Source organism: Brassica napus, chromosome C6, assembly GCF_020379485.1.
Source record: "Brassica napus cultivar Da-Ae chromosome C6, Da-Ae, whole genome shotgun sequence".
In the NCBI taxonomy this organism is placed as follows: Eukaryota; Viridiplantae; Streptophyta; class Magnoliopsida; order Brassicales; family Brassicaceae; genus Brassica; species Brassica napus.
In genome coordinates this window covers 35,282,263-35,305,461 of record NC_063449.1, presented here as the reverse complement: position 1 = coordinate 35,305,461, position 23,199 = coordinate 35,282,263, and the positions used below count along the sequence as shown (strand labels likewise).

Sequence of the window (23,199 nt, the reverse complement as noted above, 5' to 3'; positions counted from 1 at the left end):
ATTGGTTGCATTTAGATTAAGTGAGTACTTGCATTCTCATTGCTTTGATATCCCTCAGAACTGGTTCGACAATCACTATACTACAACATTTGTCTTAGGAGCCTTGAAAACTCCTAACATCAGGGAATATATGTTGGATAAGAGTATGACTTTCTCCCACGACTTCTAAGAGACCTTGAACCAAATATGGGTGATCAGACTGTGACCAGGTACACGGATTGCATGATCAATGAATCCGACTATCCAAAATTAAAAGGAGAAAGCTATAAGCTGGTAAAGAGTAAAGAATGATAAGAAACAGAATGGTATCAACCATCATTGTCTTGGCAAAGATCCTCATATTAGACTTATAGACGTCCAAAGAAAGAAAAGATTATACATAACTAGCTAATCAAGATGCCAGACACTGACCCGAAAAGAAAAGAAAAGAATGACTAAGTCATAACCAGCTTAGTACCAAACGAAATATGATGTCCTAGAAAGAGACACAGTCAAGTTGCTACAGAGTCTATACAAGATAGACCAAAGTGTTCCATAAGATAAGGAACCTCGGAAAGAAAAAGAGAAAGGTGCATAGAATACAAATCCGAGGTCATAAGGAAACCAGACCAGACATTGAGAAAAGGCTGCGCAGCTAAACATCTAAGGTACCAAACCATGTAGTTTGGGACGCCAAACTACTAGGTAACAAAGGTCCTGGATAATGAAATCTCAAATCGATTAGATCATGTCTGGAACACAATGGAACCATATATAAGTGTCGACACATAAAGATATATTTGTACATAAGAGAGTAGCACTTGAACATAAAGATATAAACGAGGATCAGAACCCACGAAAGAGTACTCATAAAGATTAAAGATTAGATTGAAAAGATAAACGTGGGGGTTAAAGTATCTATAAAGAAGAGATAGGCGTACTGGCCATACATACATATACAGAAATGTCATCTGATATAAACCAGTGAAATAGATGGGTCTTGTGAGGGAAAAGAAACCGTGAGATATGGTACATTATCACGAGGTCTAAATGTGTTCATGTTTCCTACTAACAGCATACGATCATAGCTTGTTACACAAGGATACTCACAGAGACCATGGAACAGATTATAAGGAGATAAACTCCTATGTGGTGGATGCTGCTACACAATTTCGAAATTGACAAAGGTTTGGTCATAAGAAAGAAATTAGATTGACATATAAAGATGTAGTAAGCAGCATATGGATCACTGGATAAAAGACAACATTGTTCCTAAGCTGTTCATGGACTGAAACAAAGCAGCTGCATATAGTATGTAATACTAGTAAAGGAGTTCTATAAGAACGATCAAATTCAGTCCATATGTAAACTAATAAAGAAATTTGAATTCCTTGTGTTTATACTAAACCAACCTAAAGAGAGGTTAAAAGGTTTATACAGATTTGTGACACTAGCATGGACCGACTAGATTGTAGTACGGGCTAGTGGAAAAGAAAGATCAGCCCAAAGAAAGGTAATTCGGATTGCCTCAGCTTGCTACCTCGGATAGCATGTTCTCCGGATAGACCAATCCAACATCAGATTCCTTAGATAAGGATCTGGCATAGCAGAACAATCTGCTGCTTCTGTGAGGCTGAGAGGAGACATTTAATCTATCCTTCTCGATCGGATACCAATAGGTTGCAGTCCATAAGAATGTGTGATCGAAGTCCATGATCTAATGTATATTCAGTGTGTGATATGATCCACGGCAGAGAGGTCATGGGACGCCATGAAGATATGGATAAAGGACTGCAATGTCTGATATATATGGCATTACCGAATGCAAGAGAGATTGATAACCGAGGTCCACGAATGTATTTGGCCGCAGAGCCATAGTTTGATAAGACTGTAAAATCCTAGCAGCAATGATCTTGGACGCTCATGGAACGAGTTGCGGACATATATAGACAATGTCTATGATTCAAAACATGAATCAATCAGAATATAGTATGGTCGGTGGTAGTTCGCACTTTATCATCATAACTAATCATAATAGCCAAGGTATTCGAGAGCTTATGTGGTTGAGATCTATGACTCAACATGATAATAGAGAAAGATCAATGAACAAGATATTGGTACACATCCGTGTAGAAGATACACCGGATCATAGGTTTACAACCTGAGATTATTAATTCATGGAACCATGCTCGGTATATTGTCCATATACACACGATTTGCAAAGACTCATTCACACATGAGTTTGCAAAGAACCGACAGTGATCTTCGAGTACAATGCAATCCGCATTGCTCAGCACATCTACTTTACTAAGACACACGATGTCAAAGTACATGAGAAAAGGCCGAAGAGGTCGAAGTGGTCCAATTACGGTTCAGTAATAACTTGACCGATTTGTTTACTTCCCACCTGCACGTTCAGGAATATCACGCATCAGATGCGTAGACTAAAGAACTTCCACTGAGGTTCACATCAGGGGGAGTAGTACGTGTTGTACTCTTTTTCCTTCATCATGGTTTTGTCCCACTGGGTTTTTCCTGATAAGGTTTTAATGAGGCAACGTGAAGCGTATTACAATCATGTATGGTTATGGCATCCAAGAGGGAGTGTTATAAATCAAGTGATGAATGTCCATAACCGGCCCGGTCCATAACCGGCCCAATCCCTAGAAAAAAAAGACATAGCCGAAACCCTAGAGAGAGGAGAGAGAGGCGGCCGCATGCCTTAGAGGAGAGAGAGACGGCCACAAGCTTTAGAGAAAAGGAAACCTTATTTCCTTTTTCTTATATATGTAATCTTTTCATTTACGTATTTAGTAGTTATCGTAAATCTAGTTGGATTAGGATTTATACTCTTTCTTTTTATCTCTATCTTGTAAACCTTATATAATAGATTTCTTATTCATTAATGAAATATATAGAATTCCCATTTTTTACAACATTTTTAACATTTTTAATTTTAAATTTTTATAATTTTTAATTTTTAATTTTCAAACTAGTTATTAGAAGTATTTCGTGGAGAATCTTTATAATTTTTGTTTGTAGCATAGAGTAAATCACAAGGCAGGTAAAAAACGATGTTATTTCCTTTCGCTCTTACAGTTTTACTCCAGTTTCGAATATACGTTTGAATTAAAATCTTCCTTGTTTGAAATGTGTCTAATCTATCGCCCTTGTCACTTCCCCCGTTATCCCGGTTTTGAGATGTCGATTGATCGGACAGAGACACCAAAAGAGATGCGGATGCAGTCTCGTGAACTCGACACGCACTGCCACGAAAACCTCCAAGCCCGGGCGACAACACTGAGAGAGGAAGCTCCCCACACGCACCCACGACTGAGAACCAGCCACATGATCTCAACAGAGCCAAGCGGATCCGGACGAACCAAGAAGCCGAGACTCAATCCCAGCCAAGCAGAGACCTCACAGAATAGAGGCTAAAGATGAAGGACCGCTGGGATTGAAGCCTCATCAGGACTCCACGCGCCATAAATTTCCTGAGTTCGGGAAAAAGTTGGTGATACACCAACGATCTGAACAGACGGGAGAAAGGGTCGACGCTGGTTTAAGCACTTTCCTCTCCACCACCTTGGTACCTACAGATCCACAGGAAAGATCTCCAACGAGGAGACGAAGGCACTGACCACCCATGAACCTGACTCCATCGGCTTGCCCTAGCTCAAAAACGTCGCCACCCAACTGGAGTTCATAAAACATTTGTTTTCTCAGATCAACACAAGAGTTCTATATTGATAAATGAATTTATGAGATTGATAAAGTTCAAATGATTGCAGAAAGCTCCTCAACTCTAACACAATACATTGTCATTCTAAAGTTAAAAATCATATGATTTTATGCATGAACTATGAAATTCATCAAGAAGCAAAACTCTAGAGCTACAATGAGCTCAACATAGACAAGACAGAAGAAATAGCAAGCGGCTGGTACTGACGACGAAGAAAACTAACTGAGCAATTTTACTTGGTCTTGTGCACTGCATAACTAGACCGGCAAGATATTCTTTTTCACCTTTTTAATTATCTATTCAAAGCTTGTAACTAAAATACAAAGAAAAACAAAGCAGTTGATGACTATTATAAAGACATGAGCTGTTAATCAGTGAAGGCTAATCATCAGTGAATGAATGTGTTTGCATGTGTGTATGCGAGGACTAATCTGAAATCATTAGATTAAAGAAGATATCCTCACTATCTGAAATACAAGTGTAGAAGAATAAACATTATTGGCACAACAGTCAAACTAGATCACGTGATTAGATCCCAAAAAGTCTCTTAGAACAATAATACAATCTACAAAGCAACAAGAGTTTCAATCTCTCTCTCTCTCTTTTTTCTTTTTAACTCAAACATAGTTAGCTAACCAAAAGTTTCCTCAGCTGCAGCCTCAGAAACAGAACAACCTAAAATCTCCAAGATAAAAACATATCAAAAAGGAGTATTCACAATGAAGATGTTCCATATATCGGTGTCAACTTCAACAGCTCTGATTCTGCTATTTCTAGCTTTGTGTAGCAGCAAGAATAGTGTAGAGGGTCAGCAGATGGCCCCAGATTCCATGGATATTGCTTCTGGTAAAGCTGTGAGAGATTTGCAGATAAACAAGGAGACAAAAGAAGAGTCTCCAAGAGGTGAAAAATATAGCTTCCGGAGAATACCAAGGAGGGGCTCTAACCCTATAAACAACAAGTAAAGTCAAAACCACACCAATCAGTTTTCAATGTTTAAACATATCTCTTTTTGAATGTGTACAATTGACACCAAGATTGTGTATTTTTTGGAACCAGGAACTATCCCCTCAAAGATGTAGGAGGAAGTAGGAAACAGAGCACCACCGAAAGAGAACCATAGATCCTTTTTTTTTGTTCTCTTCGGTCCTCTTTTGTATGTGTGTAGAACAGTGTATCTAAACTTGTTTCTAGAAGCTGTAATGTAATTGAAGCATAAGAAACCATCCTATAAGTTTGATACTGTTACAGTTACTAGATTGGGCTTAGCCCTCTATAAGTTCGTTGGGAATGTAATACCAAAAATATTGTTTGTACTAGGATTTATTTGAGGGTAGATCTATCTAGCCAGAAAGGCTTTAACTATGATGTTTTTTTCTTGAAAATTCCTTAACTATGGTTATCTTCATTAAAACTTAGAGAGAAAAAATATGATAGAATAAGAACGCTATCTAACCTTCAAATTCTCAATCTATTTGAATGTCTATTTTTCAAGTCATCTTTGCCAAAGAGTGTCATATAACTAAAAGCTTGTTATGCATGGGTGTATAAGATTTTGTGAGAATTGAGAAAATTTTGGGAAAAATACTGTGAACGTGCATGAAAAGCTAAACTTGGAGTTAAATCCAATGAAACTGTTTTGTAAACACAAGAAGAAAAGGAAACGTACCTTTCATAACTTGAAAATACGTGTATTGAAGGATCAAACAACCCATGACACGCATATCTTTGCACCAGGTGCCAACTCCCATGGAGACTTATCTTGGCAACCAAGGTAGTACTTATCAAGAAACAGTAACCGTTGAACAATGAAATTGAAGGATTTATTATTTGTAGAACATACTGCACCAGCATAGGGTTTCATAACACTGTAAAATCAGCTACAATTATCTTTTAGAACATTTTTAAAAACTAAAGAAGATGTAAATTTTCAGTTAAAACCTTTTGTTCACGACTCTGAAGCCTTCGGCTAACCGCTATCAGAGAAACCATAGCACCTGACTTTACCTTGTTCAAGACGATCCTTGAATCTTGGAGCTAATTCTTCCCATATCGAACCCATCTTGCATACAAAAGCAATTAAACATAAGTTTACCTCAGTATCCATTGTACTCTGCTTCAGTTTCCCTCCACGGTGGATCTCTGGTATGTTCATTTAAGCATTATGGAACAATCATATTGGGACCATTTTTCTTTTGACTATCATTGTTCGCTTAGGTTCCATACTATCTTGATGAAGCAATAGGATGGGGACTGGAGATATCTGAACTTAAGAAGTAACTAGAGGAAGCTAGATCTAAGGGCATTACTGTAAAAGCCTTGGTTTTCATAAACCCTGGTAACCCCACTGGTCAGGTAAGAAACAGCTTTTCAAGACTTAAGACTGAGAAGTGTTATCTCCTGTGATGTTTTTCAGCTTTTGTGTTCAAGGTTCTTCCAGTAGAAAACCAGCGTGACATTGTTGAGTTTTGCAAGAAAGAAGGTTTGGTTCTTTTAGCTGACGAGGTTTACCAAGAATATGTTTACGTCCGTGACAAGAAATTTTCATTCTTTCAAGAAAATGGCTCGGTCTATGGGATATGGAGAAAAAGATATCGCCTTGGTCTCGTTCCAATCAGTCTCCAAAGGTTACTATGGAGAATGTGGGAAGAGAGGAGGTATCATGGAGAGGTTACTAGTTTCACTTCTGATTTAAGAGAACAATTACAAAGTAGCTTCTGTGAATCTTTGTTCTAACATCTCTGGTCAAGTTCTTACTAGCCTTTTCATGAGCCCACCCAAGGTACTCTCTTAACCGTTTTTCGCTAACTTCTTGCACCTGAATAAAGGACTAATAATCAGTCTTTTATATATCTGATCAGCCTGGAGACGACTCTTATGACTCATACATGGTAGAAAGAGATGGTATTCTCTCTTAAGTGGCTAAACGTGCAAAGGTTAGTCAAGAGATTACATTAACCTTTGGAAGACAATGTTTTTAGTCTCTTTGTGTATATGTTCATAAGCTTGAACAATGAATGTGAAGACTAGTGTCTTAACAACTTGGAAGGTGTAACATGTAACAAATCTGAAGGAACTATGTATCTCTTTTCCTCGGATTAATCGTCCTAGAAAGGCTATTGAAGCTGCAGAGGCTGCAAAGACAGCACCAGATTGTGCATCTGAAGTGCCATGTTCCAGGCGTTTAAGAAGGCGATAGTGAACCGTTTTACAGAGTTCCATAAAAGCTTCATGGACGAGTTTTGTGATGAAGAAAGCACTGTGACCCCTTGAAGCTGCAGAGAGGCTTTTAAAGTGTGATCAATCTCTGTCTATGTTTGTTTAATCAGGCACTTGTGATTTGGCAAAACAGTTCAGAAGTTGAATTGAACTGAACTTTGATTCATAAATTAATTTAATTTTGATTACTCTTTCGTAGATGATGTAAACATTTTCTAAAATGATAATATGTTTCCATCTTTTATCTCTTATAATCTACTAATTAATATTTGGTTTTCTTTAATATATGTGTCATAATTTCTAAATAATTCTCATATTATCTACTTGAAAAAAAAACCTCTACTTTGAACCTGCTTAGACTCCATACTGATGACATAATAATTTTAAGATCACAACTAGATTTTGACCCGCCCTTAAAAGGGCGGGTATATATTTTGTTTTACGTTTTTGTTGAAATTTAATTTTTATATTTGTGTTTTGAGTTATATATATGTTTTTGTTTGTATAATATTTATCTTAAATGATTAATAATTTTTTTTAATAATTGTATTAAAATAGTTAGACCAAACCTATATCAATAGGACATGTTCCTGTTTTAATAGAATAGATAAAAAGAAACTCAACCAAATTGTTAATATAAACCACACGTAGAATAACAAAATGGTGGAACTTGAAATTTCTCTAAAATTTTACTATTTTAGAAGATAATGGAAAATGATCATTTGCAATCTTCATTGTTTATGGCTTTGAGACATAAACTGAACCGCCTCTAAGCCTTAATATCCATCATAACCTGCTTGACCTTGATCGTTCTTAACCGTTAGATTTTCATCCATCAGTTTCCAGTTCACCGGAGCCATCAGATCTGGACATATCTGAGCATTCATCTGGGCCGTTGGATCACCACTCATCTCGCAGATCCTTGTCCACAAATTCTCCCTTAAACCATTCAACCCCTTCATGTACTCATCCATCTCTTCCTCCGGCACGCTTTCCACCGCCCTCTCCCACCACATCGGACCATCTCCGTCCACTCCGGTTGCCACATCACCGCCGTAATAAGACCTTAGCATCACCGGAGTCTTACGCAAGTAACTTTCGATGAGTGTGTTCACGTTACCAAACGCGTAGATCCTTTCGCAACGTGAAAATGTTATGATACCAATCTGTGCTCCGCAGAGTACGCTTAGTTCGGCTGCTTTTTTGAAAAGTCCGGTTCGGCGTTTCGAAAACGTCACTTGCCTTCGGTTCTCTTCTTGGATCTCTTTGATCTCTATCCTCTGTCGCCCTTTGGTGGTTTTAGGGTTTTGTTGTTTTCTCCCATTTCGTTGCTTCACCGCCAAGTTAGGTGTTTGCATGGGCTTTTGTTCCTTGAAAGGCAAGCAAGTGGTCAATGAAGCTTCTCCGTTCTCCATACTGAGATCACCCGTGTTCTTTGAGAAATAGTGTCACGATTTATGTCTATTGAGAAACAGTATTACAAATGAAGCTTCTCCGTTCTCCATATATATATTGTTTTTATGTAAATAATGAATTAATGCTTCCTCATCATCAATGTTAATTGTCGTATTAAATGAACGTCTCAATAATTAAATCTTTTATGGGATGATTCCATAAAATCCGAAGATAATATTTTCTTAATATAAGTTTCGCGATATTGTTTCCTGATTTGCTAGATATACTTGCCACATTCTATTTTACTTGGTTGTTAAAAAACTAGTTAATGATGATGCTATATAACCAATCAAATATCTCCATTAGTCTTTGATTAACCACTCAACAATACAGTAATACTAGATGATAACCTGCGCCCTGCGCGGGACGAAAAGATTTAAAGAGATTTTTGAATCAATAGGTATTAGAAAGTTAATAGTGTTAGAAAGAAATATTACATGTTATATAATAAGGGGGATTCAACGAAATTGTGTATGTCTATATAAAGTAAGCTTGGATTTAAAAAAAAACTTGTGTATTTGTTTTTTTAATTGAAGTATATTTCGTGGAAATGAATCTATAAGAGTAAGCAAAAAACTTATATAAAAATAAATTATGAAGCAAAGATAAAAACGAAACAAAAGCAATAAAATTATTGTTTTCATAAACTAAATTATAAATATAAAATAAAACGAAACATAAGCAAAATAATACTAAAATATGAAAGAAACAAAATATAAGGATACTACTTTACGGATGAGGAGATGTAATCATACGGCCTTGTATTTATATATGCAAGACGCGGGCCGAGGGCAATTATAGCCATTTGCCATAATTTTTTCCGTAAAATCAATTAAAATTATGTCCAAGGCAAAATATTCACATCCCCTTTATATTCAAAATACTGAATTTTGAAAACTTGCCTTGATCGTTGCTATGCAAATTTATTGGAATAGTATAGGAAACAAACTGAGATTCTAGTCAACTAAATTAAATTCAAAATTAGTCAGTGAAGATCAAAAATATGATTATATGATTCGGTTTCGACGATGAATTTCCATTACCAAATTCGGCCAATATTAATGAGTACATATATAACCGGAATTAGTGTTATATTTAGCTTCATATTTCCTAATTTGAAATATTCATACGGCAATCATGCATTATCACTCAAGTATTGTGTGGTTGACAATGCCTTTATGATCTTTCAAAATTATATTATGGCAATCAATACCATAATTGCCATATTTTCTAATTTATTGCATTGATAGATGGTTATCAACATTGCCAAGGATCTCGAGTATATCATTGATTATTTTCATATGTGATATAATATATAGTGTGATATATTCGATATGAAAATGAGATTCCTTAGTATTTTTTATGTAATATAATATATGGTAACCGGTTTTAAAATGATATAAAACACATTAACATAAAATCGAAAAGTAACACAACAAAAGCAACACTCGGTTTTGATATCATCTTCATTAAGATCACATGTAAAGATACATTAAACCGATTTCAAATTATAAATTATAATCTTCATTAAGAAAAATACATTAAACCGATTTCAAGTTATAATCTCATTTGATATAGTGTGATCTCGAGTATACATTTAAACAACATTCGAGTATAGTAGTCATATGTAATATAATATATGTCAACCGGTTTTAAAATGATATAAAACACATTACCAAATAACCGGTTACTTCTTTCGTCTACATTGAGATTGTACGTTACCAAAATATACTATTAAAACATTATGCTAAGCTATAATTAATAAATAATGGCAAAGAATGTAATAAATCTAGTAAAGAGAGGGTTTTTAATTAGAGAGTGTGAGAGTGAATATGGTGTTGCCACATAGGAAATGACATGTTGGTTAATAATACATGAACATAAGGTTAGTCTTAAAAAATGTTCATCTTTTAATATTAAAGGGATACACCCATATATACATCTGTTATAAAAATTATTTTGATGAAAAGATTCAAAGCAATGTTGATAGATTAATTAAGAGTTGAAAATTGATTAGTGGAGAAAACCGTGGGTCAATTAGTCAGTATTAGAGACTACTTCTGGTTTCAAAATTAAATTACATAGCTATCAACGGCATATACCCCTATAGCTAGGCTAACAAGTTGTATTACACTATAATTGATTGCTTTTTATGTGTTACATATATATATCAAGTTGTAATTAACAACTGTTATATGTTTCATAAAAGTTATTCCACAAAGGTTTAAATAATCTCAAAGAACTCCTATTGACAAAAAGTCCAAAACCCATGTGGACGGTCGACCTATCTTTTTACCAACCATGTCGACCTCTTGAGAGGTGAATAAGCAAAGCACGCCAAACCAATATATATACTGTCTTAGACTGACCACAGAAAAAATGTCTTAGATTTATAAAATGTAAATATTACGTTAAAGGAGCATTTTTGGTTCGTTACAGTTGCAAATATTGTGCTATCTTTCGAAACTTTACAATACGATTCTTAAAAAAAAATCGACAATATAAAAAATATTTTAGAACTCAAATAGAAAACTCGTAGAGTATCATAATATGCTTGGCCACATGATATTAGGCAAAATTCATTCCAAATATAAAAAAAAAATCAAGAAGGAATATATTTTACATCTCTATAATATTATTTGAGAAGTCAGTTTCTTATGTGTCGCTCTTACGTTAACTCTCATGATAGTTGATTACACTGATACCCATAATGAATTAAAAATATTACATTTAAAATATAATTATTTATTTTTCTATTTAGTTTCCTTTTTAAAATTTTCCAAAAACATATACATATAATAAAAAAGGAAAAGTTTTATAAAGTTAAAAAAACGAATTGAAAAACGAAAATATATGTACGTTTGAATCCAAATGATAACTAGATCGACTGAAAAACAACTAAGCCGATTAGATATAACATATATAAAATCATATGTATAATTAAAGTAATATAATATTATTAATATAAATGATGCATATAAATTATAAATTAATTTAAAATTAAAAGTAAGTAGCAATCAATTATTATAATAAAAAGGGAAAAGTTTTATAAAGTTAAAACACGAATTGAAAAACGAAAATATATGTATATATAATATGATTTCGTAAAAAAGGAAAAGTTAAAAAATAGTAATATTACATTTAAAAAATATTTTTAAATGACATAAAATATACTTTTGAAGTAATAAAATACTTTCTTTATATCTATATTTTCTTAGATGATAAATATAAATTTGAATATAATGTGATTTCATTAAAAATAATTTACACAGATAATCTTGATATTAGAAAACGAAATATTTCTTTTAAAACAAAATTTTAAACAATAAAAAAAATTCAAAGTAATAGAAATATTTGTATATATCTATCAATTTTCTTAGATGAGTACATAAAATAATTAAGTAACATAAACTGATATATGTTTAATTGGCTAAAAATAGTTTATAATTAGTACTATTGAAATGTTTTATTTATTTTCCATATATTTAGTTGACTATATCTTTCAATTACAACAAAAAATATCAATAAATTTTATTTTACTTATATAATAATATTTTGAAATAAAATCACAATTTTGTTTGACTACTTATTTTTAAGAGATATTTAGAAAACTAAAAATAAATTTTAAAAATAAACATCGTTTGATCAAATAGTTACAAGATAGTTTAATGAGGAAGATATATTATATTTTATCATTAATAAATTTATTTGTTTTCTTAATATTAAATTTTCTTTTGAATTTTATGTTTTTATATTTGTGGAACTTAATAGAACCATATTCAAAATACCTAAACAAATCTAAATTCTTATTTTTAAGATTATTTAAAATAAATTTCAGTTTTCATTCAATAAATTAAAGGCATAAAGTTATTTAGAACTTATAAAATATTTTAATTATTCGAAACATTGATATGTGTTCATGAGCTTCTAAAAATGTATCAACTACTTTTTTTATCAACTTGTATTAGCTACATATGCATGTAACTTTCTATTGATCATCACTTTATTTTCTAATATTTTTTAAAAAACATCAACATATAATTTGATAAATATTGTGAAAATACATGCACAATTAAACATAAATAAAATTGATTTGATTTGACTTAATTATAATAAAAAAATAATTATACTTCATTTTGAATTTGAAAGAATATATGTAACTCAATATACACAAAACATGAGTGACTCAACTAATTCAACTTATATCTAAAATCATAGATTTAACTACCATAAGAATTTATAATTTTATAAGAATAGTAATTTATTTTATAAATATAAATCATAGGACAACTCAAAACATATTAAAATAAAAATAAAATATTAACCAACTGTTACAATTTAGTTCTTCTGTAAAATTTATATAGATACATGAGAGTTCAAAATATTATCGTTATATTAATTTATGTAATTTGGAATTAGACAATTTAGTTTATTTTTTTTATTTCATTCTAAGCACAATATATCTTAAGTTATACATAATCTTCATAAAATATATTACATATCTAGGACAACAACCACCTAAATGCAAATAAGAAATTAATCAAAATTTTAATATATAGAATAAAAAATATTACAATTGAATCCAGAGATGAAATCCAATTTACCCAATTGATAAATAAATCAGATGTAAAAAACAATAAAACAATATAATATATATATATAATCATATGTATAGTTAAAGTAATATAATATTTTTAATATAAATGATGTATACAAACTATAAATTAATTTAAAATTAAAAGTAAATAGCAATCAATTATTATAGTATATTTACTTTAGAAATATTTATATAAATGTATGAGCACGGAAAAATCACCTAGAATTACGTTGATTCATAAAACTTGTAGATAGAAATCACCGCCGCAATCAAAATATACCAGTTTTGAATGAATTTAAGGAATCGTATAGTTGAGCTACTTAACGTAAGATATGATTAAAAGATAAGATCGAATATTAAATTTTATTAATAATCCCCTATATATTAATTAAGGAACATTTGAAAAGATATTAACCTCAATTTTGTATTAATTAAAATAGGCCCCAATGCATAGGTGGCACTCAATTAGATAGTCAATTACATTCAATTGAAAAATAAGTAGGTCCACATTCTATTTTTATATGTTGTTAGATACATAAGTTGGTCAAACTATATGATATAATGATATGATATGTTATTTTCTTTCCTTAAATCAAACATACGGAATTACCATAAATGACTAATATATATATGACAATTAATGATTTTAATAATAAAGATTTGATAACAATTTATATCTCCTCCATCATTTTTTGTTTAATTTTATATTATTAAAATAAATTAAACAATCAAATTAGCTATAAAAGTAAAATTTAGATTTTTTCGTATATGTTATATTTTGAATTTTTAAAAACGACAATAAATGACTAAAACTATTAAAATTATTATGTTAAAAATTAATGATCAATGGTTTAATATTTTTATTATAAGAAGATACACATGATTTTAAAACCATATGAGTAAAAAATATCATTTAATAATAAAATAAATATATATATATATAGATTAAACACTATATACCATAGGATTACATAAATATTTTAATATTAAAAGTTTCAATGAATTTTCAAGAACATTTATAAATTATAAACTTATTAAAGATTTCAGATTGAAAATTTTGTTATCGATGATTTAAATATTTTGTTATAAAATGATATGAATGATCATAGAACCGTATGATTATAAATTCTTATTTAATAAATAACTATATAAAATATACTATTCTTAGAAAAATAGGTTGGTCCATCTTAACTTATATTACACTTTTTATTAAACTAACTATCGAATTGATAAATAACGTACCAAAAAATGTTTTGCATTTTCCTTAAATAAAATCTACGAAATTACCTAATATGATTAACATATATGTGAAAATTAATTATTATGAATAATAAATATTTGATAACAATTTTTGTATCTTAGTTCTTTTTAAAAAAAAATTTATATTATTAAAAGATATTAAAAATCACATTAAATATATAATAAAAAACATTTATATTTTTTTATATGTTATATTTTGAATTTTTCAAAACGTCTATAAATTATTAGAAATTGAAGATCACCACTCTTAAAATTTTGTGATCAATAGATTAATTTTTTTGTCATAATAAGTTACAAATGATCATAAAATTGTATTAATATTTAACTTTTATTTAATATTATAAGAAGATACACATGATTTTAAAACTATATGAGTAAAAAATATCATTTAATAATAAAACATATATATATACATATATATAGATTAAACTATATACCATAAGATTACATAAATATTTTAATATTAAAACTTTCAATGAATTTTCAAAAACATTTATAAATTATAAACTTATTAAAGATTTCACATTGAAAATTTTGTTATCGATGATTTAAATATTCAGTTATAAAACGATATGAATGATCATAGAAGTGTATGATTATAAATTCTCATTTAATAAATGACTATATAAAATATACTATTCTTAAAAAAATAGGTTGGTCCATCTTAACTTACATTATATTTTTTATTAAACTAACTATCGAATATTCGAATTGATAAATAATCTACCAAATATTGTTTTTGCACTTTCCTTAATTAGAAGCTACGAAATTACCTAATATGATTAACGTATATATGAAAATTAATTATTATGAATAATAAATATTTGATAACAATTTTGGTATCTTAGTTCTTTTTTTAATTTTATATTATTAAAAGATATTAAAAAAATCACATTAAATATATAATAAAAACATTTATATTTTTTCTTATATGTTATATTTTGAATTTTTCAAAACGTCTATATATTATTAGAAATTTGAAGATTCTCACTCTGAAAATTTTGTGATCAATAGATTATTTTTTTTGTTATAATAAGTTACAAATGATCATAAAATATAACGCATATGAATTTTTATTTAATAAATATTCAAACCAAATAATTTATATATATATATATATATATATACTAATGATTTAAAGCAACAAGATTGGCTGATCAATTTAGTTGTCCAGTTGAAATCTTTCAAAAGTATGTGAAAAACTAAAGTCAAAGTAAATATGGATTTAGAATAGTAGTTATATTTTACTAACCAAAATATCGAAAAAAACCGAACCGAATCGAAACCAACCCGATATCTGGATTGAACACCCCTAATCCAAATGAAGCCAAACTATTGTTTCATTCTCCAAAATGTAATAAAAATAATAACTTAATTCCGCGCAGGGCGCGGGTCTTATCCTAGTCCGATTATAAAGCTCATATAAATGCAGACCATTATTAGATTTACAGTGGCCAACTTGTAAAAATATTTAAAAGTTTTAAAAGGACCTACGCAAGGACGGAAGGACAACATAAATTTGGTAAAAAATGTCCGCTTGGCCAATTTTGTCGTGTCCTAGACGCAAGGTCATTTCGCATATAAAAAGAGTTATACGAAGCAAAATTGTAATCAACACATAAACCACCTTCAGAGAAATTCACACCTTAAACCAAAAACTTTTGAAAGTTACTGTACACAACACCCATTGTTCAAAATGTGCGGAGGAGCAGTTATTGCCGATTACATAACGCCGTCCCGATCCAGGAGATCCTCTAAGTCTACCTGGAGACGCGACGACGTCGTTGACTTGACGCTCGACGACTTCGAGGGAGATTTCGACGAGTTCGAGGCGGAGAACGACGATATCTACGGATTCTCAACGGCCAAGCCTGCCGCTCCTCTCCGCCGCTCCTCTCCTCCACAAGAAGATCGGAGGAAGAAGAAGAAGAAGAGTAGCGAGTACAGAGGAATCAGGAGAAGGCCATGGGGAAGATGGGCGGCTGAGATTCGAGACCCAATAAAAGGCGTTCGAGTTTGGCTCGGGACGTTCAACACTGCTGAAGATGCTGCAAGAGCTTATGATCTCGAAGCTAAGAGGATCCGTGGAGCCAAAGCTAAGCTCAACTTCCCTAACGAATCGCCTTCAAGAAAGCGTAAAGCTTCTTCTTCTTCTTCTTCTTCTTCACCACAGCCTCAGGTTAAGATAGAGGAGAAGCAAGAGGTTGCAGTGGCCAGTAGCATGTGGGAGGGGGACACGATTCAGGTAGATACACAGTGGCTTGAAGATGCCATCAAGGGCGGTGAGGAGGAGGGGAAGAAGCAGAAGGGTTGTGATGGTGAAGCTGACGTGAATGCTTTGCTTTCGGAAGAGCTTCTTGCTTTTGAGAAAGAGACGGAGTGTTTCTTCCAGATGCCGTTTATGGAGGGGGGAAACTGTGTGAGCAGTGTGTTTGAGGGAGATGATGTCTTGGATCTTTGGTCTTGAATGGTTCTTTTGTACTCTAATGACATGAAGTCTTTTGGTGTTGTATTTGTATAAATGAGATTCTTGTTCTGCTTTGTGTGTGTTATGAGTCTTTGTAACTGTGATTCTTCTCCCTTGTCAATGTAAAATAGCTTTAATTTTTTCTAGCTAGTCAATATCACCTAGCGACTGTAACCACTTGCGGAACATATGATCTAAACTTGTAACCTCAGTTAGGGCAGAGGAAGGAACATTAACCTAACTTCTGGTGCTATAGCTTGCTGTGCACGCCTTTATAGATGAGATCGTTTCTAATCTTTCCATAGTCCCCAAAGCATATCCACGGAAAGAGCATGGAAGTTTCTATCTTCCACGGCTGATCCAGAGGAAAGGAAAAGCACACCATTGGAGGACATGAAACTAGTGATTAACACCTGGAATAGTTTTGAGAATGGACAAAGAAACAGACGGTGGTTTTCACTGTTTATATTCCTGAGCATAAGGACTCTTTGGGAGGTGTCTATGAGCCAGGTTTGCCTAGAATGATAAGCTATTCCACATCAAGTTCTTCACTTTGGGACTAGTTTCTGCCTTGTTGCAGGAACAATGGTTGCAGACTCAAATCAGAATCTTCCTAACTATATACTTACCAATCTTCAGCTTGTGGGAAAGAGGAGCTAGATTTGGTGAAACCGACCAGAATAAGATATGTTTTGCAATTTTTGGGATTCACAAGTTTCATTTGATCAGAATTGTTGTAAAGAACCAGAAGCTCAAAACTATATTTATAACAAAACGTACGAGATAAATATAGTAGAAATTCCATTCAAAACAAAAAGTGCAAAACAGAAATACCCTAAATGTCTTGTCCTAAAGAGAGGATTGAAAGAGACAGAGAGAGCTGTGATTCGATAACTCTTCAATTTCCAACAGCAACCAAAAAAAAAACATTGTAAAGGGTAGTATCATCATCAACTTTACTCCCAACCAGCAGCTGCAGTAGTGGGTGGCACAGCCGTGTCCCATCCACCTTCTGCTGCTGGAGCCACTGCAAAGAAGAAACAAACCGTTAAAATCAAGATTGTAGCCTAAGACATATCCAGAGAGGCAAGATCTGTTGAAAACTCACCGGTGGAATCGTTCCAAGAGGCAGCAGCAGGAGCAGCAGAGATTGGCGCCTGGGCTTCTCCTGGCCATGCAGCATCGGGGATCGCAGCAGTGGTCCATTGGTCTCCTCCATACTCGGGAGCAGGTAGTCCAAACTCTGCCTGGGGTGCAACTTCATCCTCATCCTCTGGCTTAGCCTCCTCGGGCTCCCTGTAGAAGAACAGGTCAACCTGTACATAAAAACATAAAGATGTCACACACCAAACAGGAACTGGAGACATTAAATTACAGACTTCTATGTAAAAATGATGTTCCTCGTCTTACCATGACATCCCACTTCTGAGCAGGGCGAATGGTTCCACGCATCTGAAGGACCATGCGAGCAAGAAGCCAGAAAAGACATCCAATGCTGTGCTTTCCCTTGTTGTTGGCAGGGATACCAATGTCAACAAACCTCATGGGAGAGTCAGTGTCACAGAAAGCAATGATTGGGATGTTTCCCAAAGCACCTTCCTTGATGGGCTGCAACATAACAGAAAGATCCAAGTTTAAAGACAAAATCATCAGTTGAATTAGGACAAAAAAAGACTCATTTTGAGTTTACCTGGTGGTCGGTACGTGGATCAGTAAGAATCAAAAGCCTTGGCTCGCTGAACGAAGTCTGCATCTGATTGGTGAAGGTACCAGGAGTGTGCCTTCCAGCAATGGCATTGGCTCCAGTGTACTGAGCGAACTTCAGGACAGCTCTCTGACCATAGGGCCTAGCTGACTGCACAATGATGTCCTGTGGGTTCTCAATAGCAACGATAACTCGAGCAGCCATCTGCAGCTTCTCCCATGTTTTGCCAAGGTTGAAGATGTAAATACCTGAAAAGGAAAAACAAAAACTTCAAAATTAAAGAGAGCAGAAACAAAGAATACATACTACTACTAGCTTTATTCAATAAGATTAGCAAAAAGAAAACATTTGCAAACTAAATAGACTCAAATATAAGCCAAAGCGTTCAGACAACAAACTGATAAAGAACAGAACACAAAAAGAAGGTTAGATTCCACTGCCTCAATTTTCTTATAAAACAAAAAGTAACCTATATTCTACTCACCACTTCATATACAAAGAAACAAAATCTAAGTAGATATTCGTTGTTATCTAGACTTATTAATACACGAAATGATGACAGACATAGCTAGCTGTAGCGTTGATGTAATAATTTCGTAAGCCGCTGTTTAGATCCGTGGTGGCGGCGCACATAAACATATCAACATCTAATCTCAATGCTCTAAATCATCAATACATAACACTTGAAAAGACGAGAAAATATACCGTCGTTGCGTCTCTTGAAGACGTAACGCTCCATTTGGTAGTTGCAGTTCTTGGTTCCGAGGTGAACCTCAGCAGCACACATCATCTTGATGTCAGCCTCCTTCTGTGCGGATCCTTGAGTCGCCATTCTGTTTCTCTCTTCTTCTTCTTCTTCGCCGAGATAAGCTTGAGAGCGAGAGAGGCGAGGAAACTACTGAGCCGCGACGGAGACAGTTAATATATCAACCAAAACCCTAGTTTCTGTAAAGTCTATTTTGCCCTCGGTCTTACCCTTCGTAAATATCAAAATGATCCAGGTAGTAGCTTCTAATTAGGCTTGCAGATTTGGTTCGTTATGTTAATTTGGTTCGTTCAAAATTCTAGTACCACACAAAACTGGTTCAGTTAGTTCGGTAAGAGTTTTATCAAATTTAATTGAAGTTATTGTTTTCTATTAAATTTTGGTTTAGTTTAGTTAGAATTTAGATTAATAATTTAATTAATTCGGTAAAATAAATTTAATTATTTCAATTTATTCAGTTTTTTTTTTGTTTAAAATTTCAACCGATTTGATTCGAAATTTCGTTAATATTTTATAATTTAAACTAACAAATTATTGAATAAATTAATCATTTTCAAAAAAAAAAAATCAGAATCGACCTAAACAAAACCTAAATTAAAACTGAAAATTTGGTTCAGTTCGGGTCAAAATCTCATCCTTACTTGTAAATTAAAATGGTCAGTCGGATCAGTGATCAAATCAAACTTAACCAAAAATTAGTTATTTAGTTTTCGGTTTGTGTATATTAAACCGACCTTAAAGTGTACACAGTGATCTCTCTCGCTTTCTCTTTCCATCTCCTCTACTTCAAATTATTGAACCTCTGTTTGTGAATTTTTCGATTACCTCTTTAACAAATGCATATGATCTTCTCCAGAACGAGCTCATAAGGTCTCAGTTTCATACTCCTTGTAAAAATTCTTCAGTTCTCATGTCTCCCATCATCATGTCGATTTCTTTATGCAGTACCCAGACGGGTTGAGCTTGAACCCGGGAGAGAGAACTCATGGGTGTCATGTTTCTCCAGCTCTATCATTGATTAAGGTCACTTGAAATTTTTAACAATCATCAAATCCCCCATGCATTCTATTTTGATTAGCAATATATCTTTAACATTAAATGTATGCTTACTTTACCTTCATCATTTTTTATTGGTTGTTATGTCACTGTTTTGAATGTTTTTCTTGTTATTTGAACATAGTTTATGGATAGGTCTTAGTTTTCTGCTTGTTTTTTTTTCCTCCGATACAATCAAAAGGGGATGGACAAAGAATGATATATATATATATATATAAAAGTTTTTTCCTTCCTGGTGATGTTACATCAGATTCCAGTTCACAAAGTTGGTTTTTGTGGATGCGACACGTGTCTCTTTTAAACGGGTTGAGCTTGAACCCGGGAGAGAGAACTCATGGGTGTCATGTTTCTCCAGCTCTATCATTGATTAATGTCACTTGAAATTTTTAACAATTATTAAATCCCCCCTGCATTCTTTTTTGATTAGCAATATATCTTTAACATTCAATGTATGCTTACTTTACATTCATCATTTTTTATTGGTTGTTATGTCACTGTTTTGAATGTTTTTCTTGTTATTTGAACATAATTTATAGATAGGTCTTAGTTTTCTGCTTGTTTCTTTTTTCCTCCAATGCAATCAAAAGGGGATGGACAAAGGATGATATCTATATATATATATAAAAGTTTTCTCCTTCCTGGTGATGTCACATCAGATTCCAATTCACAAACACTACAAGAAAACAAATTTGTTGCAAGGGAATAAATTCTCGCAATTCCCTTGCAAATTTGCAAGGGAAAACGTTTCCACGCAAATTTGCAACGGAAGACGATTTGTTGCAAATTTGCGACGGAAAAGGGTTCGTTGCAAATTGCAATGGAAAATGGTTCCTCGCAAATTTGCAATAGATTTATGAAACACAGTTTCCTCGCAGATGTTTTGAAAAATATTTTTAAAAATATATAATTTTCACTATTTTTGACATTATTAAAAATTAAAAAATTATAAATCACAAAATACAATGGAAATATATAATACATTGATTTTTTTTTACAAAATAATTGAATTTGGTTTACAAATAAAAGTTTGGTTTACAATTAAATCCGGTTGACAAACTAAACCAGAATTAAAAAAAGAAGAAGAAGTAAAACCAGAAAAAAATACTAAACCTAATCTTCAAGCTTCAAGCCGCCTCCTCGGCCTAACCGGATCTCACAGCGCCGCTCTGTCACACCATCGCCGCACCACCAACTGCTTTTGCACCACCAACGGCTTTTGCATCACCAACGCACCACCCTTAACCGGAGACACTCTCTGTCACACCACTGCTTCTCTTTCCTGTTTCATCACTGCTGCTTCTCAGATCTGAAAAAAAAAAACAAAACCAATTACAAATATATAAGAAGATGAAGAGAACGAGAGAACAGAGATAAGAGGAAGGCGAAGTGGGTTGACCTGTGAAGGTGGTGAGTAGGTGAAGCCAACAGAGAGCTTGACCGAGACGAGTCTGCCGCGCCTCCACCTCCGCTTCAGCGCCTCCTTCGCCACAGCTCCTGCGCTTCACTGTCGTCGTTTTCCTCCAAGCCATGAGCTTCGTTTTTGTCTTCTTCCACCCAAACTTCATGTTCATGTAGGGACAAAGAAGAAGAAGACACAAGTGATGAGAGATTGAGAGATAAACAATGTAGATAAAGAAGAAGACACAAGTGATGATAGATTGAGCTTGATTTTACCAATTTCGTCCAGAGATTGAGAGAAGCTATGGAGAGATTGAGAGTATTAAGATGAGAGATCGAGAGGAGAGAAGAAAAACAGATGAAAATGAAGATATGGTCCATTCGATTAAAGTGTAATCCAATGGACAGGAATGAATATTTGTCAATCCTTGTGTGAAAGTAGTAGCCAATGAGATTTTTTACAAATTTGTTTTTATTTTTTTGTTGTCATAACGTATGACAAGAGAGCGCATAGATAGGTCACAAAATGTTGTCAAGTCCCTTTCATAGTTTAGGATTATATAAATGGTTTTGTTGTTTATGATTTGCTTTCAATATAATTGCAACTTAGATATATTAGAATTTGGGTTTGATAATTAAAAGTTTAAAGTTGAAAGATTATATTTAGGGAGAATTGCCAAGTGTGACTCAAAACTTGGAGTCAAACCCAAAACAATACCCCAACTTGGGTCAAAGGCAAAAGTAACCTAAAAGGCTATTGAAATTACAACTATCCCCTTGTGACCAAACAAGAAAACGGAATTTTTTTTTACGTTTCTACCCCTCGCAAGTCGTCTGTTTAGACGACTTGAAAATAAGTCGTCCAGACGACTTAACTGAAAGTCGTCTGGACAGTTAGTCTTAAACATAATTTAAATATTTTGTAAAAAATATTTTGATAAGTGAAAAATGGGAATTATGTAATTAACATATGTCTTAGGAGGTATAAATTAAGATATAACAAATTTCAATTGTTTTCAGCATAGATGAGTGAAACTAGTGAGTCATGATATTCTTAAGTTTATGTTTCATCAACATATGTTGTAGTATTGTATGTGTTCTTAGGGTTAGATTTTGAAAAGCATTAAAACCGTTTTTGAAAAATTTTAAAATTACTTATGCGTGTTCATTTCTGTGTATAGTAAACACTATTTAAGTATAATTTGATTTTATAACGTGGTTAGTTAGTTAATCTAGTCATTTTAGTTTAGGGGTTCATTTTAGGGTTTAGGACGACTTAATATTTTGTCGTCTGAAAACAGACGACTAAATATTAAGTCGTCTGTTGTACATTATCAGCCAGAATAAGTCGTCTAAACCGGACCAAACCTTAAAGTTTACCAATGTACTTTTAAAGCTAACCGGATTATTTACCCAATATATAAGGTGATTTTTATTTTTTTTGTTTCATTTTTCGCGAAATTCAGAAACCCTAACAGTTCTCTCTCAAAGGCGATTTCGAATTCCCACGATTTCCGAACAAACCATCGTTCTCAACGTCGGCTATCTATCTCAC

The 23,199-nt window shown here is 33.0% G+C and overlaps 4 protein-coding genes across 4 annotated transcripts; 1 reads left to right on the top strand and 3 right to left on the bottom strand.

Annotated features, from left to right (window-relative positions):
* Nucleotides 1–7,650: 7,650 nt before the first annotated feature.
* On the bottom strand, nt 7,651–11,412 carry LOC106394292 (MADS-box transcription factor 57). Its single transcript, XM_048760075.1, has one exon. It carries the CDS (start codon nt 8,353–8,355, stop codon nt 7,717–7,719), a length of 639 nt encoding a protein of 212 aa, XP_048616032.1. The 5' UTR covers nt 8,356–11,412; the 3' UTR covers nt 7,651–7,716.
* A 4,438-nt stretch (nt 11,413–15,850) lies between these two features.
* Nucleotides 15,851–17,635, top strand: LOC106394770 (ethylene-responsive transcription factor ERF073-like). Its single transcript, XM_048760074.1, has one exon. The coding sequence runs from the start codon at nt 15,949–15,951 to the stop codon at nt 16,717–16,719; it is 771 nt and encodes a 256-aa protein (XP_048616031.1). The 5' UTR covers nt 15,851–15,948; the 3' UTR covers nt 16,720–17,635.
* Nucleotides 17,462–19,359, bottom strand: LOC106392144 (40S ribosomal protein SA-like). Its single transcript, XM_013832923.3, has 5 exons — nt 19,130–19,359; nt 18,410–18,672; nt 18,130–18,327; nt 17,828–18,035; nt 17,462–17,746 (listed from the first exon to the last, which is right to left on the bottom strand). The coding sequence occupies exons 1-5, from the start codon at nt 19,254–19,256 to the stop codon at nt 17,676–17,678; spliced, it is 867 nt and encodes a 288-aa protein (XP_013688377.1). The 5' UTR covers nt 19,257–19,359; the 3' UTR covers nt 17,462–17,675.
* Nucleotides 19,360–21,204: 1,845 nt separating this feature from the next.
* LOC106392143 lies at nt 21,205–22,164 on the bottom strand. The gene is made up of 3 exons (XM_013832922.3): nt 21,921–22,164; nt 21,643–21,805; nt 21,205–21,552 (listed from the first exon to the last, which is right to left on the bottom strand). Exons 1-3 carry the CDS (start codon nt 22,023–22,025, stop codon nt 21,485–21,487), a joined length of 336 nt encoding a protein of 111 aa, XP_013688376.1. The 5' UTR covers nt 22,026–22,164; the 3' UTR covers nt 21,205–21,484.
* Between the last annotated feature and the right edge of the window lie 1,035 nt (nt 22,165–23,199).

Coding starts and splice junctions, on each gene's coding strand:
- LOC106394292 (XM_048760075.1), bottom strand. CDS start 8,355: ATGGAGAACGGAGAAGCTTCATTGACCACTTGCTTGCCTTTCAAGGAA.
- LOC106394770 (XM_048760074.1), top strand. CDS start 15,949: ATGTGCGGAGGAGCAGTTATTGCCGATTACATAACGCCGTCCCGATCC.
- LOC106392144 (XM_013832923.3), bottom strand. CDS start 19,256: ATGGCGACTCAAGGATCCGCACAGAAGGAGGCTGACATCAAGATGATG. Junction 18,036..18,129: donor CTCAGAAGTGGGATGTCATG/GTAAGACGAGGA, acceptor TTTTATGTACAG/GTTGACCTGTTCTTCTACAG. Junction 17,747..17,827: donor CTCTTGGAACGATTCCACCG/GTGAGTTTTCAA, acceptor TCTTCTTTGCAG/TGGCTCCAGCAGCAGAAGGT.
- LOC106392143 (XM_013832922.3), bottom strand. CDS start 22,025: ATGGACCATATCTTCATTTTCATCTGTTTTTCTTCTCTCCTCTCGATC. Junction 21,806..21,920: donor TCAATCTCTGGACGAAATTG/GTAAAATCAAGC, acceptor ATGAACATGAAG/TTTGGGTGGAAGAAGACAAA. Junction 21,553..21,642: donor CCTACTCACCACCTTCACAG/GTCAACCCACTT, acceptor TTTTTTTTTCAG/ATCTGAGAAGCAGCAGTGAT.